This window comes from Mastigoproctus giganteus, chromosome 9, assembly GCF_048544385.1.
Source record: "Mastigoproctus giganteus isolate SK-2022 chromosome 9, ASM4854438v1, whole genome shotgun sequence".
NCBI classification, from domain to species: Eukaryota; Metazoa; Arthropoda; class Arachnida; order Uropygi; family Thelyphonidae; genus Mastigoproctus; species Mastigoproctus giganteus.
Window position 1 is genome coordinate 60,623,706 of NC_143583.1, and position 21,587 is coordinate 60,645,292.

At 37.9% G+C, this 21,587-nt stretch overlaps 1 protein-coding gene across 1 annotated transcript in view; it reads right to left on the minus strand.

Annotated features, from left to right (window-relative positions):
* The window catches only part of LOC150080278 (cytoplasmic dynein 1 intermediate chain-like), a 389,556-nt gene that overhangs the window by 33,288 nt on the left and 334,681 nt on the right, over nt 1–21,587 (minus strand). Inside the window, 2 exon segments of the mRNA XM_090380674.1 lie at nt 5,958–6,098; nt 13,096–13,256. Of these exon segments, the coding sequence (XP_090236800.1) occupies nt 5,958–6,098; nt 13,096–13,256 (302 nt within the window).

The window sequence follows — 21,587 nt, forward strand, 5'->3', positions numbered from 1 at the left end:
ATCAACTGGGTGCACGTCTTTTGATTTTATGTTTTTCTTAATTAACAGCATAACACCTCCTCCCTTTCTATCCTGTCTATCCTTTCTGTACACATTGTACTTCCCAAATTCCAGTTCTGCATTCCTTATATCTGTGTGACACCAGGTCTCTGCTATCCCAACAATATCCGCCTTTGATGTCTTGACCAACACTTCAAATTCATCAAATTTATTTACTATCCTTCTAGCATTGGTATACATGCTCCTATTCCTAGTTACCCGGCGCCTCCGTAGCCAGGTGGGCAGGAGCGGCAGTGCATAGCACATGCTTCTTGATTAGACCGGGGTTCGAGCCCGTGACCACCAAATACGGAGGATGCGGAAAGGTCGGGGAATGACCACCACATATCCCCGGAGCAATGTGGCCTTAGTTGCTAATGCTCCTAAAAACAAAATAACCCTAACACATCCCATATACCCACCTATTTCAGGATGACTGTCATCTGTCCCTGAAATCCCCAACACCCCTCGCTCCAGGTCGCTACTTATTCTAATAGAAGTTGTGCAAGAATCACCTTCACCTCTGACTACGGCTACTGTTAAACTATTAGTCCTTGTATCCCCCCCAAGCTATCAGTTTTCTGACCCACCTAACACTGCCTCGATAGCATCAGCAAATATTCTTGCACCCTTTCTATTTAAGTGTACCCCATCCCTGTAGAAGCAGTCTCTCCTGTTAACAAGTACAGACTAGGCTGAAAAAATTTCTATCCCTTGAGCCTTGCACAATCTTTCCAGGGCCGAATTGATGAACAAGGCTCTCATCATATACTCCCTCCTACTGTGTCTGGGCAGAATCGCAAACACTTTCAAATTCAACCCTAATTCTCAGCTTTTGTTCAACAGTGACCTGTACTTGTTAAGTAATTCTGCCGGTCTCCTACTCTTAATATCATTAGTGCCAACATGTACAACTATATTTGTACTTGTTAACAGGAGAGATTGCTTCTACAGGGATGGGATACACTTAAATAGAAAGGGTGCAAGAATATTTGCTGATGCTATCGAGGCAGTGTTAGGTGGGTTGGAAAACTGCTAGCTTGGGGGAGACAAAGACTAATAGATTAACAGTAGCCACTGGCAGAGGTGAAAGAGATTCTTGCACTGCTTCTATTGGAATGAACAGAAGGCTGGAAAACAAGATGCAGGATATTTCAGAGACTGTGGGAGTCATTGTGGTACAAGTAAACACATGGGTTGTGTTAGGGTAGATAAGAATAGAAACAGGTGCATGTATACTTGCGTGTACACCAATGCTAGGAGTTTAGTAAATAAATTTGATGAATTTGAGGTATTGCTCAAAACATCAAAGACAGATATTGTTGGGATATCAGAGACGTGGTGTCACACAGATATAAGGAATGCAGAACTGGAATTTGGGGAGTACAACGTCTATAGAAAGGATAGACAGGATAGGAAGGGGGGAGGGGTTATGCTATTAGTTAAGAAACACATAAAAACCAAGGAAGTGAAGCCAGTCGACATCACTGGACAATGCAGTGTTGAGTCAGTTTGGTGTGACATAAGCATTGGGAGATCAAAATTGAGAGTAGGAGTGTGCTATAGGCTTAATGACTCTGATGAGTATAATAAGGAACTGTACAGGGAAATAGAGTGGGCCAGTAAATCAGAGAGTCTTATAATGGGAGATTTTAATTTCCCAGATATTGACTGGAATTTGGGGGCTGGTTACTCACACACTAGCAGGGCTTTTGTGGAATTATTGGATGTTTGTTTTCTACATCAGCATGTTCGGGAGGCAACTAGAGGGAGTAATACTCTTGATTTGATTATCAGCAGTGATTCTTCATGCATTAAGAATCTGCAGATAAATGAACCACTAGGTGGCAGTGATCACAGTGTGCTGAAGTGGGAGTTACTGAAAGAGGCAACTACCATTAGGGGTAAAGGGAAGGGTTATTGCTTCCGTAAAGGCGACTACGATGGACTGAGACAGTATTTAAATTCTATACAGTGGGACCAACTGATGATGTTACCAACAGCAAATTCAAAATGGGAAGCATTCAAAGAACTTATCTTGGAAGCTACTAGGCTTTACATACCAACTAAGAAATATTGTTCAAGGTTTAGGCCAAAATGGATGTCAGATGAACTAATGAGGCATATGGCAGAGAAGAAAAATGCATGGGATACTTACAAATTAACTCATGACACAGAAGCCTATGATAGATACAAGTTGATATGCAACCAAGTTACAAAGGAGGTTAGGCAGGCGAAGGCAGAGTATGAGAAATCCTTGGCAAGGGATGCAAAGAAAAACAGCAAAGAGTTCTTTACTTATGTAAACTCTAGAAGGAAGGGGATGAATCAGATTGGTCCACTTGATATTGATGGGTCAACTGTTGATGATTCTGCTCAGGTAGCTAACAAACTAAATGAATATTTTGCATCGACATTCACACATGAGGAGTTATTCAGCAAGGGGAATGCCAGAGGTGTATTCAACTCTAGCAGTAAGCTACAGAATCTTGAAATAACTGGGAGTAAAGTGGAGGAGAAACTGTTGAAGATAAACACAAGAAAGGCACCCGGGGTGGATGGGATCTATCCAGTTATATTAAAGGAGGCAGCAAAGGAAGTAAGCAAACCCTTAGCCATAATTATGAGAGCTTCCTTGGACTCAGGGGAGGTACCCATAGACTGGAAATGTGCAAATGTGACCCCAATTCACAAAGGAGGATCAAAGGCTGACACAAGTAATTATAGACCTGTGAGCTTAACTTCTGTTCCAGGAAAATTAATGGAGGCACTGGTTAAAGAAGCACTGCAGGATCATTTAAACAAGACTTCAGTTATAGCTCAGACACAGCATGGTTTTGTTAAGGGGAAGTCTTGCCTGACCAACTTGATTGGATACTATGATGCAGTCACAAAAGAACTGGATGCAGGGAATAACTTTGATATTATATACTTGGATCTTAGAAAGGCTTTTGATACTGTTGCACATGGAAGACTGCTACACAAATTGGAGCAGTGTGACATTGGAGGCAAATTGCTGCTATGGATAAAGGGGTGGTTGAGGGGGAGAAGACAGAGAGTGGTAATCAATGGACACTGCTCATCGTGGACTAATGTTATTAGTGGAGTCCTTCAGGGCTCAGTGTTGGGTCCATTATTGTTTTCTGTATTTATAAATGATATTGACGATGGTATATTAAGCTTAATTCCAAGTTTGCAGATGATACAAAGGTTGGCAGGGTTGTCAAGGACACTACTGACACTATGCTGCTGCAACAGGATCTGGAAAGGTTGAGCAGATGGGCTGAGAGGTGGCAAATGAAGTTTAACATTGACAAATGTAAAGTACTACACATGGGAAACAGCAACCCCAGAGCAACGTATCAACTCTGTGGTACTACACTGACAGTGGTAGAGAATGAAAAGGACTTGGGGGTGATTGTGCAGGCAGATATGAAGTTCTCTGAGCAGTGCAGACGGGCTGCAAGAGTAGCTCATGGAGTATTGTCAATGATATACAGGAATTTTTCCAGCAGGGATAAGGAGGTGATTATTCCATTGTATAAGGCAATGGTCAGGCCACACCTAGAGTACTGTATACAGGTCTGGAGGCCTCATTTCAAGAAGGATGTAGAGCTGCTGGAATGAGTACAGAGAAGGGCAACAAGATTAGTGAATGGAACAAAGGGGTGCTCTTACGAAGAAAGGCTTAAGTTTTGCAAATTACAGTGTCTGGAGACTAGGCACCAGCGAGGTGATCTGATAGAGGTGTATAAAGCCTTGAATGGTTTAAGCATGCTCAATGCTGATGGGATTCTTCCTCTAGCCCAGAAAAATCACCTGAGAGGGCATAAATTCAAATTGAGGAAAGACAGATGTAGGATAGACGTGCGGAAATTTGCCTTTAGCCAGCGGGTGGTTGGTTGGTGGAACAGACTGTCATCCCTTGTGGTGGAGGTTGATAGCCTAAATAAGTTTAAGGCTCAGCTGGACAGGTATTTTGAACGAACAGAGGGGTGAAGTGGAAGTGGGTTTTTTTTTTTTTTTTTTTTTTGGCTGATGCTGCATAAGCTTGCTTTCTTGCATCAAATGCCTCTACTAATGCTAATGCTATATCACTTTTTGTGCCCTTAAAAGATGATATCTGCTCTACAACGTCATCAACCTTTGCCCCTGGCAGATATACCCTGGTCCTGTTCCACCTATCCTTTTTACAAAGCATGTTACGGTTTCCCTGACAATACAGTCACCAACAACTACTAGTTCCTGTGGGACCAGCGCATTCTGCCTTGGGGGTTGCCACTGTGTTGCGTGATGACCAAGTGCAAGCTCTGGTGTTGATGTGGGCAGCTGAGAACTTGATGGGCCCCTCAATTTAGATCTTTCGAGGGCATCCACCCTGTCCTTCAAACTCTCATTTAGGCCCATAACAATGCTGAGTTGTCGCCTGATTCCTTTACACTCCTTACATCGTGCACACACAAAGAAATCCCCCATGGCAATATCATGTTCTGTTCCAGAGAGTTCGGCAAACATTTCACAAGTTGCACATTTTTTTAGGCTGTGATGCGTTGGAAAATCGGCCCCCTCAGTTCTCCCCCGAGTCACAGCACTCCTGCCACTTTGTCCTCGTTGCTTTGCTGCTCTAGTTTGCTATTTTAAATTAATAAGATCAATAAATTAAATTAATTAATACTATGCTATCTAATGCTATCTAATAGAATCTAATCACTGTTTCTATTAGATAGCATAGTCAATACTATGCTATCTAATAGAAACAGTGAAGCGTATTACTCTATATAATTATGCGTTAGAGCTACCTAGCTACCTCAATTAAAAATTTGAATTCCCTACCACTATATACAAAAACAATGGCTGCAAGATTCGAACGAAATAACGGTTTTATGTATATTAAGTAGTAATCCACAAAAACTCTCTATCTAAATTAAAATAAACATAACCAGCGTAACTATAAGACTACGTATTAAGTACAATATAAAATAACAATTATGTAAATAAAAAGGCAAACGCTTTTTCGGAGCCCGTAACTCACAGATGTAATTTTTAAAGAGAGTCAGCGCCTTCTCTCTCGCACACCGGCGCCTCCGTAGCCAGGTGGGAAGGAGCAGCAGTGCGTAGCACACACTTCTTGATTAGACCGAGGTTCGAGCCCGTCGCCACCAAATACGGAGGATGCGGAAAGGTCAGGGATTGACCACCGCATATCCCGGAGCAATATGGCCTTAGTTGCTAATGCTCCTAAAAACCAAATAACTAACTAACTAACTAACTCTCGCACACACACACACACACGCGTGCGCGCATGCCATTGCAATGATGGAAATCTGGAGGCTGTGTCAGATCTGTTCACTGTTGCAAGTCGGCAAATCTGTCAACCTACCCATTCTAATGCTCTTCCTATGCTACCAGAACCCTACTAAAAAATTTCTCTGAATACCTTACTTTGATTGCTGTCAAGTGTCCAAAATTTGAGCATCCAACCGATGGCAATGGCAATTTGCCATATTGACCATCCAGCTTCTGATAACCCAATGATCTGACCCCTTTCAAAAGTTCCGTTGTAAATAATGTCAACATAAGTGTGTTAAAGTCATGACCACTCAAGATGGTCAATTACATCATTTGCTCAGATTATGCATGGATATTTTCAAGTAAATTTCTCATTCTTTCTAGGTAAGGCAAGATAAAATTATTTAGAATTAAAACATATTAACATTAAAAACAAAGTAAATATTAAAAATAATGAAACAATATTAACATATGACAGCTTTCAACAATGAGATCCCAATTTTACACACAGGTAAGTAATGTTGTGTGTGTGTGTGTGGTCTAGGATAACTGTATTTTCAATTTAGTTATAAAACACAAATAAAACACAATTAAACTGGTTTAGAAACAAAAGAGAAAACAGTACTTACTTCAGTATCATTGTTTAAATTCCAAACATCCAATCTACCCATTCCATCAACACAGGCAAATAATGATGGATGAATCGGAGACCAGTTTACATCATATACATAATCTCCATTATCTTCAAATGAATACAATGGCTTGTTTTCCTATATATATATTAAAAAAATTCAATATTTAAAGCAGTTATATAATAAATTTTCTGCTGAGATAACAGAAGGAAAACATATTTTTTGAAAAGGTTGATACCTTGGGAGTACAGTCAGTCCTCGTATAACACGTGTTTACACTACACGAATTCGATCATACACGATTTATAAATGGGGGAATGATATCTTATATAACACGAACCGAATTCGCTTATGCACGATTCGCCTTTGTGTTTACAAGAAATGACAGTCGACCGCGTAATCACCCCAACTGAACGCAACACAATAGGAACGAAGAGAAGATTCTGAAAATGTATTTATGTGTTTTATATAAGTGAAGGGGAAACACATTTCACCATAATAACGTAAAAACCAACACAATTCCAGTTATCGGTATAATCGCAAATGCAATTAGATCGAGTTTACTACCAGTTTATAAGATTCCACTAGCAGAAACGCAACAGGAAATTGTTTTTATTGTTTTATGGTAGTAACCCCTAGAAATGTGCTTTAGTAAAATGTGGGGTGTTAATAGTGTATCTCTGTGTATCAAGCGTGCCTCCTCGTTTTGTAATTGTGCTTTATTCCCTGAAAATGAGTAAAATACTTAAAAGGTGTGAAAAGAAAGCGTCCTGGTGAAGACACTGCAGATTCAGAGAGAAAAAGAAAAGCAATATCAATAAACAGAGGTGGACTGGATCAAAAATTCTCACCCAAATTTGTAGTGGCCTCATACCGATACCGATGTGATTGGCCATAAACCAAAATCACACCTCATGCAGGTGTGATTTTGGTTTATGGCCAAAATCACACCGGCCTCCGGCCCACTGGGGTTTCCCAGGTAAGGCTTATGGCCAGTCCGCCTCTGTCGATAGAGAAAAAATATGAAATTGTGAAACGCTTTGAGCGAAATGAAAGACCATGTGATATTGCATGTGCTACAGACCTAAATGAGGCAACGCCGAGAATTACAAAGAATGCAGAGAAAATAAAAACAACTTTCATAGCAGGAACAACTCAAAGTGTAATTAAAATCCATTAGATTAAGACACAAAGAATTGGAAAAGATAGAACGGCTGTCATCTGTTTGGACAGAAAATCAAACAAAGTACAAGTTTGCTTACGATAGAAGCAAAAGCATTAGCAATATTTTATTACGTAATAGTCGTAATAAAATACTTACGTATTTTATTACGATTATTTATTGTGTTTGGTTATGTTTTGGTTTCAAATGTGTGTTCAATTTTGGGTGGCCGGCACCTAACCCTATTTTTCCCATCGGGCCTGTTGTTTATATTGCACGATTTTGCATTGCACGAGGGTTTCTAGGAACACAACTATTGTGCTATACGAGGACTGACTGTATTTGTATTAGTAGTAGTAATAATGGCAAATGATGCGTGATGTAATAAAGTAAGCTTATGTAGCATTAAGCCAAAAAGAAAATAAATAAATAAAATAATATAAAATAAAACCAACACTTCCTACATCATCTGTTCATCCCTTCTAACAGTTTTTCCTTAGATTTATTCAAACTGTCCACTTCAACAATACCACATGAAAGTTTGCACATCAATGTAATCATCCTTCCTCGGTTTCAAATTATGCCTTCGTGTGTAGCCTGAGCAAGAGGAGAAATTCCATCAGCACTGAGTTTACTCAATCTAATTACAAAGTGATGTGGTTACAAAGGAACTGGATGCAAAAAATAATTTTGATATCATATATTTGGATTTCAGGAAAGCTTTTGACACTGTTGTGCATGGAAGACTATTGTACGAATTGGAGCAGAATGGTATTAAGGGTAAGTTGCTACAATGGATAAAAGGATGGTTGAGTGGGAGAAGACAGAGGGTGGTAATCAATGGGTGCTGCTCTTCGTGGATTAATGTTATTAGTGGAGCCTAACAGGGTTCGGTGTTGGGTCCACCGTTGTTTTGTATATTTATCAATGATATTGATGAAGGTATATCAGGCTTAGTGTCGAAGTTTGCAGATGATACAAAGGTTGGCAGGGTTGTTAATGACAGTAATGGCAGTGTGCTACTGCAACAGGATCTAGAAAATTTGGGCAGATGGGCTAAGAAGTGGCAACTGAAGTTTGACCTTGACAAATGCAAAGTACTGCATATGGGTAGAAGTAACCCCCAGAGAAACATACCAACTGTGTGGTATTACACTTAAGGTGGTAGAAAATGAAAAAGACCTGGGAGTAACTGTGCAGTCAGATATGAAGTTTTCTGAGCAATGCAGACAGGCTGCCAGGGCAGGTCATGGGGGTTTTGTCAATGATATATAGGAATTTTGCTAGCAGGGAAAAGAAGGTGATTGTCCCTCTGTATAAGGCAATGGTCAGGCCATGCCTTGAATACTGCATACAGGTCTGGAGGCCTCATTTTATGAAGGATATAGATTTGCTTGAGCGTGTACAGAGAAGGGCAACAAGATTGGTGAGGGGAATGAAGGGATCCTCTTACCAAGAGAGGCTTAAGTTTTGCAAATTGCAGTGGCCGGAGACTAGGCACCTGTGCAGTGATCTGATTGAGGTGTATAAGCCTTGAATGGGTTGAGCACGCTGAATTCTGATGGGATCCTTCCACTTGTTCAGATTACGAACCTAAGGGGGCATAAATTCAAATTAAGAAAAGACAGATGTAGAATAGATGTGCAGAAATTTGCCTTTAGCCAGCGGGTGGTTAATTGCTGGAACAAACTTCCATCTGTCGTTGTGGAAGTTGACAGGTTAAATAAATTTAAGGAGGAATTGGACAGGCATTTAGAGGGAATGGTGTGATTTTTTTTTTTTTTTTTTTGGGCTGATGCTGCATAAGCTCATACAATTGCTTTCTTGCATCACATGCCACTACCACTACTACTACTATTATTCAAAGCCTAATTAAACACCTCAATTAGATCTTCTTGCAGGTACCTAATCTCTAGGTGGTGCAGTTTACAGAACTGAAGCCTTTCCTGGTAAGAGTGCCCTTTTGTTCTTCTCATTAATCTCACTGCTCTTCTCTGCACCATTCCAAAAGCAATTGTTTGCAAGTCAGATTTTTTTGTGATAATAAAGTAAACTATTCTGATATGGGAACATTAGTTATTTTAACAGCCTGTGTCAGCATTTTATCAAATGCCTCTAAACTGCACTTAGGTTTAAAGTTTACAACAATTTGATGATGAATTTAGCATTTTAACCCTTTTATGAATAAGCTGCCTGAATGCATATGGGCTCCCATATAGTTAATACCATATAAATCTTTCACAAAACCCTATGGGACATGATACAACACCATAAAGAAAGCTCTGGTGTAAGTGTTTAGCTTCATTTCTAATTTTTAAATTGGTTGTATAATTAACATAATTTTTTCTACACTGGGAATCATGCCAATAGCATAAGCTATAGGGCCATAAGTGGCATGTGTGCCATGGGCTGCCCCCCCACTTCCCAGAATAAATGAATACAGTAAATTTTATCTGAGATGTCAATATTGGGTGTGATACCCATGTTCCTGAATACAAATATTAAACTCTGATATCCATTCAGTCAAAGTGTTGGATGTCGTCTTACAGCATGTTATTCCAGGCTTGCTTCACTTGAGTTTTCAAAAGATCGAAAGTGCAGGTAATAAATTAGATGTGGGTCACCTTCCAATCACATCTCCATCATTCACACTAAGGCCAAAACAGCTCTTATCACTAAACACAACTAAATGTCATTACAGCCTCCAACTGACCTGCGCACAACACCTCTGAAGACATTCATGACAATAAGGTGTGAGAGGAAAACAATTCAAAGGGACTGTTCACACAAGACTGTGAACTGTGGGAGGATCATGAGAGGCACACCACTCCTAATCCATGAGATATGCTTTTCATCAGCACTTCTGAAAGGTCCAGTACTTGTTTTTTGAACATGTGTACCATCCTCTTTCTACTGAGTCCAATACCAGTGAACAGTTGATATTTCCCATCCAACTCATTCAGCAACACTGTGGAACAACACTCTTGTAGGTCAACCTCTCTTGAAGTTTGTCAGTTGGACATATGGAGCAATTTGCCTTCTCAGTATCAATTCTAATTGTATTTTTGAAAATTTATAATTTGTTCATGTGAAAAAGGGAATTTCTAGAGTTGAAAAATTTCAACTCTAGAAATTCCCTGAAAATTTAATAAATTATGCTTATAATCCCTCTTAACATTATCACAAACTTTTGTCAAAATCAGGCCAGTCTTTTGTAGTGTTTTGGTTTCCATTTCCTTTAGTAAATATACACATACACAAGATGTGATCAAAAAGTTCAGTGAATGATCCTAAAACAATTGTCAGTGGATCTTATGATGACACCTTTTTAGCATGTGAACACATCAAGTTCTAACTTATGTGCCAATCTATTGAAAACTACTCTGAGCAAACACCTGTTTTTCTTATTTGTCATGCGTACAATAACATTTAAACAACATTCAAATTTTTACATTTTTGTCATTTAATTTCCAAATTTTTGCCATTCAAAATTTAAAAAAGGACATGAAAGGAAATGTGCTGATTCCAGACATCCAATCAAACAAGATGGACTACCTAAAAAGCATTCACAAAAGAAGACTTCCAAAAGTATTTTGTTCAATCACAGGCACAATGGAACAATAGTGATTTCCAAAGGAAATTATATTGAAGAATATTAAAAATAGAGTCATACATAACTACTCCTTGTTGGACCAGTACCATCCTGCTTGCAGTGATCATGCCATGCAGTCAGATGCATGAGGGTAGGCTCAAACAAGTGGGACAGCTTGGAGCCTGATAGGCCTCTGATCCAGGGCAATAATTGTTTTCTTCAAGCATTCAAATTTACCAAATAAAATGCTAAACTTCTATACTTTCTTTGCACTTAACACATGCAAAGATATCTTCTGCGGCATTATTTCCAGCTACAGTTAGCTCTACATATATACTCCCCCGCCCCCGAAAAGCTGAGGCTTCCTCAATACTCTGGGTCACATGCTTTGCTGCTCTATTCCTGGCGTAATCTTAGTTAAAAAAAAAATTTAAAAAGAAAAAAGTGAATGAATCACAGTATTAAAACTGAATATGAAACTACTTCCACAGAACCTTAGAACTTTGCATAAGAAAATACTGAAGAATTATACTTATCTTCTGGTGCTATTGTGATATTCACATCAGCAACAGATAACTTATGTTTAACTTCTAAATATTTAAAAGGCATTTAAAAGTATTCCATTAATACATATTAGGTTTGATTAGCAAAAAACCTACAAAGTATCACAAAAAAAGTCCTGAATTTGAGAGCAAGACAATAAACATCTAATGCAAAATAGCCCCAATCTCAAATTTCCAAGGTTACACGGTCATAAACCCATGACCACAGTGCCCACTCAGTCTATGAATAAGATGTTTATACCATAAAAAAAAACACACTTTTTATAAATAGAAAGCATGAGCAAAATGATTCAAACTGGGAAGGTCATACAAGTAGGATTTGAATGAAGAGAGAATGTCAAAGTGCATGTGGGAAACTGGTCTACTGTTGATCGTCACACCAATTTAACAACTAGTAAATAACTTTTTTAATAATAATTTAAAAACCATTTTTAATCACTGTTAAAATATATGAAATAATCAATTTTTAAGCATGTGGGGTTAATACCCTTCCAATGGGGGGGGGGGGTAATAACCCCACATGCTTCAATATGTCCAGTATATTATTATATACTATAATCATACCTATTACAGGTCGACCATCTGTAATCCGGCAGCATTGGGACCTGTGGGGTGCCGGATCACCAGTGGTTATTTTAGCACATACAGTTTACCCAACAGTTAACCACCTCATCCTACCTTTAACACGTTGACTGCCAAGCTAGTTTAAGAAAAAAATTCCCCAGGGGCCAAAAAATATTTAGCAAATTATTTGATTAGTAATTCTAAAATAAATATTGTAATGTCAGTGTTGTTTTTTCGCTTAAAATAGCGAAAAAAAAAAAAAAAAAAAAAGTGTCTTTTTTTTATGTCGTATATATGTGGCCAACGTGGCCCAGTAAGTTACTTCATTCCTTGAGAATCCGTGTCGGCCACATATGTTTAACACTATTACGGCATGCATATGAAGGTCATTTGTGATTAATTTATTGCACGCACGGCGAGCGCTGCAATAAAACTAATTGCGATAAAATAAACTCTCAAATGATGCAATAAGTTTGTCAGTATTGTTAGAGATTTTTTTTTGTTGTTGTTTGGGGTTTAATAGCGCAAGAGCAGCTTCGGCTATATTGCACCTGTTCAAATTTTGTTATTTCCTGTTATGCTGTTACTGATTTGACATAGAGATTTTGTGAAAACAAGTTTGGTAGTGCACTGTATTATCCATCATATTGGGTTGTGTTTCTCCACAAGTTTGTACAAGTGTGTTGTAAAAAAAAATCTAAAAAGGAATGGCTAATAAAAAATTACTAAAATAAGAGGAACTGAAAGAAATTTCTGGAATTTACAACTAAGCTGTCAAGTTTTTTTCAGAAGTTCAACTTTATCTGTTATGGACAATGTACGGTGTTTGCGCTTTACACCAGGAGAGGCACTTCCTTTATGCATTGGAACCATGGCTGGAGCTAAATGTGAGCAGGTTATAATAATAAATGCAGAAAAACAAGTAGGAATGGCTTGCTAGTGTTTACGAGTTCGCGGCAACAGCTGATGCTGCAACCAACACCACCAAAACAGTAGCGGAAGGTCGGTGCAGTGATCCGGGAAATTTGAAATTACGTTCACAGAAATTATGTCCAAATTAGCAGTGGAACTGGATTACTGGTGGCCGGATTAGTGATGGTCGACCTGTATTATTCTGTGACCTTTAAAATTATTTTGCTTTCATGATTCCCCCATGAATTTTGCTATTTCTAGCCATAAAAATGCCTAAATCTAATTATTATAAATGGGATATGTTAGTTTAAAAAAAAAAAATTTGATCTGTAATTTTTTTACCTTCAAATTCCATAACTTTATAGTCCAATCAATGGAAGAGGTAAGAAAGAGATGGGAAAAGTCGATCTGACCTGTAGCACTATGAGTATCTATACCGGTAACTGGACCTTGATGACCTTCATATGTGTCTAAAATTCCTGCCTTGCTTCCATGACGACAAGCTAAAACAATGTAGAAATCCAATGTTATTTTGTAACCATAAAAATTAAAAATTTACCTAATTAACAATTCATTCAGGGTAAAAATTAATTTTTGAAATGTTATACAATGAAAAGAAGAAATTAGTGCCTAGAATATAATTTTTAGAATATAATTGCTTTTCTTGGTAAGAGCACCCCTTTCCTCTCACCAGTCTTGTTGCCCTTCTCTGTACTCATTTTAGCAATTCTACATTCTTCCTAAAATGATGCTTCTAGAAGTGTACACAGTACTCAAAGTGGGGCCTGACCACTGTCTTATACAAAAGGGTAATCACTGCTTATCCCTGCTAACAAAATTGCAGTACATCATTGACAAGACCCCATGACCTGCTCTGGCAGTCTGTCTGCACTGTTCAGAAAACTTAATATCTGACTGAACAATTACTCTCCCAGGTCTTTTTCATTTTTAACCACCCTAAGTGTAGTACCACACAGTTGGTACATTCCTCTGGAGTTACTTCTATCCATATGCAGTACTTGCATTGGTCAACGTTAAACTTCAGTTGCCACTTCGCAGCCCATTTTCCTAACTTTTCTAGAGCTGGTTGCAGCAGCATACTGTCATTAACAATGCTGCCAACCTTTGAATTATCTGCAAACTTCAACATTAAGTCTGATATACCTTCATAAATATCTTTGATAAATATACAAAACAACAATGGGCCCAACACCGAACCGTAGGGGACTCCACTATTAACATTAGTCCATAAATAGAAGTGTCCACTGATTACCACTCTCTGTCTTCTCCGACTCAAACATTCATTTATCAAAATAGCAACTTGCCCTTAATGCCATTTTGCTCCAATTTGTACAGCAATCTTCCATTTGCAACAGTATCAAAAGCTTTCCTTAAATCCAAGTATATGATATCAAAATTATTTTTTGCATCCAGTTCCTTTATGACCACATTATAGGATCCGATCAAATTGGTCAGACAAGATTTCCCCTTAAAAAACCCATGTTGTGTCTGAATTATCACTGCAGTCTTTTCTAGATGATCCTGAAATGCTTCTTTAACCAATGACTCCATTATTTTCCCCAGAACAGAAGTTAAACTAACTGGTTTATAATTACTGATGTCACACTTTGATTCACTTTTGTGAATTGGGGATACATTTGCACATCTCAAGTCTGTGGTTACCTCCAATGAGTCCAAGGATGCTCTCATAATTATCGCTAAGGGTTTGCTTTCTTCCTTTGCTGCCTCCTTTAATATAAATGGATAGATCCCATCCACCTCAGGTGATTTTCTTATGTTTAACTTCAACAATTTCTCCTCCACTTTGTTCAGTTATTACAAAATCATTTAGTTCCCTGTTAAAATTTAATAAGTTTCTCCTTCACTTCCCTACAGAATTCTTAATGTGTGAATGAAAAATACTCATTCAGTTTGATAGCTATCTGAGCAGGATCATTAACAGTCGAGCCATCCATATCAAGTGGACCAATATAATCATTCCCTTCCTTCTAGAGTTTATATTAGTTTGTTTGTTTGTTTGTTTGTTGTTGGGTTTTATTGGCGCATTAGCGACCAAGGCTATAATGCGCCACAACCAGGTGATATATAAAATTTTTTGTTTCACTGACCTAATTACTTAGGTCACCATGTCAAAATATAAAATAACAAAGGTATAAAATGCAAAAAGATAAATCAATAAAGAAATAACAATAACAAGTAAATATTAAATAAAAGTAAAAACCTTTATTGATTTATAAAAGCTAAAAATAGCAGACACATGGTCATTGTCAGATAAAATCTGACTGAGTGTATAAGGCTCAGTCAGATGATTAAAAGCAGTAAAACGGATATTACTAAAATCTGGACAATCAATTAAAATGTGTCTAATTGATAAAATTGTGCCACAAGACTCACACATAGGAGGGTCATCAGCCCTCAGCAAAAAAGAATTTGTCAAATCACTATGTCCTATGCGGGTCCGGGCAAGAACAACTTCCTCCTTACGATTCCTGCGCAGACTAGACTGCCACGGTTCGTTTATATTAGTAAAGAAGTCTTTGCTCTCTTTTTATAATGTTTTTCATTCACAATGTATTTAATTTTAATGTTTTCATTTACAATGCATTACAAAATATAAATTACCAAAATACTTCAGAAATGAAACCATTAATAAAATTTTAACCAACAGAGAAGTTAAATTTAAGCTACCAACGAAAGTTAAAGTTCCCGCCAAAATATGGATAATGACATCTATCTGAATAGATGTCATTATCCAAATATGGATAATGACATCTATCTTAAATTTTGTCAAATATTTGTAATATTTGACAAAATTTAAATTTACAATACTAATTAAATAAATGCAACAAGGCATAATAAGTTACGGATTGGTAATATACTATAAAGATAGGAGTGAAATATCACCATAATTTATCCGTAATGGAAAAACTACAAAAGTAGTATAAATGACATCGATTTAATTGTATCTCATGGACAATACAAAATTTTTAGAAATTTTTTTTAAGCTTTCGCTATTCTTTTCTTGTATCTCATGGCTAAGGGTTTAGCATGATTGCAACACTGGGATACCTACCAGCTCACCGATGATAAGCCAACTAGCCTTGAAACGGTGCCGTCTGTGTGGTGGTATCCCCCAAGAATAAGTAACAAAAGCTTTCTCTATTGGTGAAGCATTACTTATTCAAAGTAGTGCAATACACGGTAACTCACTGTGAAGGAATAGTCACAATATGAGATATAATTAATTCAAAGCCATTTATACTACTTTCATTGTTTTTCCGGTACGGATAAATTATAGTGATATTTCACTGCTATCTTTATAGTATATTACCAATTCATAACTTATTGCTTTAGTATTAGTATTACTACCATGTACACCAACCAGCATCTCTCACATTGCGGAATCATACTTCACAACTGGATTGGCGTGATTGCAACACTGAGGTACCTACCAGCCAATTAACCTTGAAAGGGTGCCATTTGGGTGGTGGTATTCCCCGAGAATAAGTAACAATAGTCTTCTCTATAGGTGAAGCTTTGCTTACTCAAAGTAGTGCAATACATGGAAACTCACTGTGAAGGAATAGTCAATACAATTAAACTGATGTCATTTCTATTACTTTCATAGTTTTTCCAATATGAATAAATTATGGTGTTATTTTACTGCTATCTTTATAGTATATTATTTACAATATATTACAGGATTTCAATTAACAAACTATTAAATAAACTAAACTCTTAACAAAGCTTTAATACTAGTGAAGTTAAATTTAAGGCTACTAAACGGAAGTAATATTAATACTTCCACAAAGATGGAAGTTTGTTCCAGGAATTAACCACCCGCTGGCTAAAGGCAAATTTCTGCACATCTATTCTACAACTGTCTTTCTTCAATTTGAATTTATGCTCCCTCAGGTTTGTAATCTGAGCAAGCAGGCATTGGGCATGCTCAACCCATTCAAGGCCTTCCTCATCATCATCATCAGCCATTTTCAATCCACTGCAGGATGAAGGCCTCTCCAGCAACTTTCCAGTTTCTTCTGTTTTGTGCAATGGCCATCCATTTACTACCCACAAACTCACGAAATTCGTCTATCCATCTCCGCTGTTGTCTTCCAGGTTTTCTTCTAGCTCCTCTTGGGTAATATTCTGTTATTTTCTTAGTCCATCTGTCATCATGTCTTCGAGCTATGTGTCCTGCCCAAGATCATTTTAGTTCTTTAGTTTTGATAAGAATGTCCTTTATTTGAGTTTCCTCCCTAATCCATGTGTTTCTCTTCTTATCTAACAGTCTGATTCTCCCAATATAATTTGTTCCATTCTTCGCTGTGTAGTTTCTCAGCTTCTCTTCCATTCTTTTGGTGAGTGCCCAAGTTTCACTTCCAAAAGTCATGGCGGGGAGTATACATTGGTTCATTATTTTACGTTTCAGACAAACTGTGATATTGCTCCTCAGCATGTGACTATATTTCCCTGAATGCTATGCATCCAAAATTTATTCTTCTCTTAACTTCCAGCCATTTATCATTATTACAGCTAATAACTTGTCCCAGATACGTATATGACTCCACCTTTTCAATTACTGCTCCTTCAATCATTATGTCCCTTTCTGTGGCATGTTCATCTTTAGTCCAAAATCCTTATTATTATTATTATTATTATTATTAGCCATATGGTACAAGGAAGCCTGAGGCTTATGCTGCACCAGCCAAAAAAAAAAAATTCCCGAGTTAGCCCCCCTGTGTGTGTGTGTGTGTATGTGTGTGTGTGTGTGTGTGTGAGAGAGAGAGAGAGAGAGAGAGAGAGAGAGAGAGAGAGAGAGAGTGTGAGAAAAAGGTATCACCAAGAAAGAGAAGAATGATGATATCCAGCTCAGGACCCTGGGTTTGCCAAGCCCATACTAACTCTGCATAACTGATTAAGATTTTCCTCTAATTCTTTGTGATCATGGCTTATGACCACAATGTCATCTGCAAATCGCAAATGATTTAGGTGCTCTCCATTCACATTGACTCCTTTCTTCAACCAGTCTAATCTTCTGAAAGCTTCCTCAAGGGCAGCAGTAAACAACTTCGGAGATATTGTGCTCCTTGTCGAACTTCTTTCTCAATTTTAAATTTGCTACTGTCTTTGTCTAGTCTAATAAAGAAGGTAGCATTCTCATATATTTTCTTCAAAATCATAATATATGGGGTATATATGCCTTGTCTTTCCAGTGCCTAAAACATTGCCTTATGCTGTATGGAGTCAAATGCCAGGCATAATGGTGTTTTATATTCATTTGCTTTCTCCATTAGCTGTGATATTACGTGAAAGTTTAGTTTAGGTTAGTTGTTGGCGCAATGGCTTCTATGGCCATAATGCACCTCCCAAGGTTTTTGCAGTACTCTGATCCAAGCCCGACGCGGGATTCGAACCCGCGACCTTTTTGGGTTGCCAGGCAGGCACTTTACCCTGCTAGCCCAATCGGCTTACGTGAAAGTGATCCATAGTTGAGAATCCCTGTCCTAAAGCCAGCTTGCTCTTTCAGTTGATTCTCATCAAGTATTGTTTCTAATCTGTTAGTAATGACCCTTGTGAACAACTTGCAGATGTGGGACAACAAGCTAATTGGTCTATAATTTCCGATTTCAAGGCCTTATACACCTCAATCAGATCACCTCGCAGGTGCCTAGTCTCCAGCTGCTGAAAGTAACAGAACTTCAGCCTTCCTTCCTTGGTAAAGGGACCCCTTTGTTCCCCTCACCAATCTTGTTGCCCTTCTCTGTACATGCTCAAGCAACTCTACATCCTTCCTAAAATGAGGCCTCTAGAACCGTATGCAGTACTGTAGGTGTGGCCTTACCATTGCCTTATACAAAGGGATAATCACCTCCTTTTCCCTTCTAGCAATATTCCTGTGTATCATTAACAGTACCCCATGACCTGCTCTGGCAGCATGTCTGCATTGCTCAGAAAACTTCATATCTGACTGCACAATCACTTCCAGATCATTTTCTACCACGCTAAGCGCAGTACCACACAGTTGGTACGTTCTTCTGGGGTTACTTCTACCCAAATGCAGTACTTTGCATTTGTCAATGTTAAACTTCAGTTGCCACTTCTCAGCCTATCTGCCCAAATTTTCTAGATCCTGTTGCAGTAGCACACTGCCATTACTATCATTATCAACCCTGCAAACTTCGACACTAAGCCTGATATATACATTCATCAATATCATTGATAAATATACAAAACAACAGTGGGCCCAACACTAATGTTATCAGGGGACTCCCACAGGGAGTCCACTAATAACATTAGTCCATGAAGAGCAGCATCCATTGATTACAACCCTCTGTATTATCTCACTCAACCACCCTTTTATCCACTGTAGCAACTTACCCTTAATACCATAGTGCTCTAATTTGTACAGTAATCTTCCATGCACAACAGTGTCAAAAGATTTGCTGAAATCCAAGTACAGAAGGCCCTCATTATAATGTGGTTTACTCTACACTTATTTGCTATAACACTGTTCTTATATTATAACCCATATCTCACTCTAACATTATCACAACTCACTGTAATGCTCTTTCACAGCCTACAGATTAAATCTTTGGCATGTTTAACGAAAACGTTTCATCTGACATTGTCAATAGCTTGAAAATGAATAGTAAAACAGCATTAAAAAGTTTCCCACGCTCAGTGAAATTTTCTTCCAAGCTAATTTAATTGCAGTATGGTGGCTTGTTACGTAGTTCCAAGATCAACATTTTAAAAAATGATCAAATACAGTCGAGTTCTGCTATAACACGAATTTTGGCAATGGGAGGAAAAAGTCAATTTTTGCGTTGGCTCATGTGCGATTTCGTCTGCGAGTAACAGTAAATTAACACAAAACCCAGCACCAAGCTGAACGTAGTGACATGCGCAGCAATACATACAAGTTTACGAAACTTAAATAATGTCAAATGTTGAACATGTCAGAGTTATATTTCCCATTTACTGTAGTTGTATTGGTCGGAAGCACACTGTTGTCATTCGCTGTATTCATAAGATAACGTGATATTGTAGGCCGACTCATGTTTTCATAAGCTCACATTTTTTCTGTTCGAACAGAAATTTCCTGAGGTGTGATAGCGTGAGCAGAGGAGCACTTTCTGGAGGTCACAACCGTCAAACAATATGCAGTTCCTGGTTTATTTTGCTTTTCAGTTAGTGCGATTTAATTATAAATGAGCAGAAAACTCGATCTTATTGCATTTTTGATAATACTAATAGCTGGAATTCTGTGGATTTTTACGTTATTATGGTAAAATGTTTCCCCTTCCACGAAATCTATAATCATATAATAAGTATGCAGCAGCCATTATCAATCCACTGCAGGATGGAAACCTCCTCAACAATTCATGTTGAGGGAAATAGACCATAATCTGCCATGCTTTACCAGTGCGGGTTGATAGACAGACCATATTTAAGCAGTCACAGGCTTGAATCCTCGGTTTACTCAAGAAGTGTGTGCACTTGCGCTCTTTTGGCTAAGATCAAAGTGTACTATAATCACATAAAAAACAAATAAAATTTCAGAATCTTTTTAACATTAGTAGAGGTACACGATGCAAGAGAGAAAACTTATGCAGCATCGGCCAAAAAAAAAAAAAAAAATGCTCCCATTTCACCCCTCCATTCATTCCAAATGCCTGTCAAGCTCAGACTTAAATTTATTTAGGCTATTAGCTTCCATAGCAAAAGTTTGAAGTCTCTTCCACCAATCAACTACCTGCTGGCTAAAGGCAAATTTCTGCACATCTATTCTACAACTATCTTTCCTCATTCTCCAAATAAGGCCTCTGGGGTTCCGTATATTCATAATATAATTTTAAGTTTTTTTTTTCACCAACCGTATGTTGAAATGACAAAATAAAATAAAACGAAAGCTAAAATTTTGATAACTTTATAATTAAGCTTACAAAAAATTACTATTTATATTGGATATAAAACAAACAATTAAAATATCATAAAATACAATAAAATATACCAGGTTAAAAGCGATAAAATATCTGAAGTTTTCGAAGGCTCCGCGCCTTTTTTTCAACAATACCAGTTGAGTACTGTTGAGAAAGAAGGCGGAGCCTTCGAAAGCTTCAGATATTTTATCGCTTTTAACCTGGTATATTTTATTGTATTTTATGATATTTTAATTGTTTGTTTTATATCAACTGTAAATAGTAATTTATTGTAAGCTTAATTATAAAGTTATCAAAATTTTGGCTTTCGTTTTATTTTATTTTGTCATTTCAACATACGGTTGGAGAAAAATACTTAAAATTTTATTATCTTTCCTCAGCTTGAAACTGTGCCCCCTCAGGTTCTTAGTCTGAGCTAAAGGAAGAATCACATCAACATTCAGCTTGTCCAACCCATTCAAGGCGTTATACACCTCAATCAGATCACCTCACAGGTGCCTACTCTCCAGGCACTACAAGTTGCAGAACTTAAGCCTTTCTTGGTAAGAGCATCCCTTTGTTCCCCTCACGAATCTTGTTGCCCTTCTTTGTACTCGTTCTAGCAACTCTACATCCTTCCTAAAATGAGGCCTCCAGACCTGTACACAGTACTCGAGGTGTGGCCTGACCATTGCCTTGTATAATGGGACAATCGCCTCCCTGTCCCTGCTAGCAAAATTCCTATATATCATTGACAAGACTAAATGACCTGCCCTGGCAGCCTGCCTGCACTTCTCAGAGAACTTCATATTTGACTGCACAATTACCTTCTTTTTCACTTTCCACTTCCTGAGAGTAGTACCACAAAGTTCGTACGTTTCTCTTCAG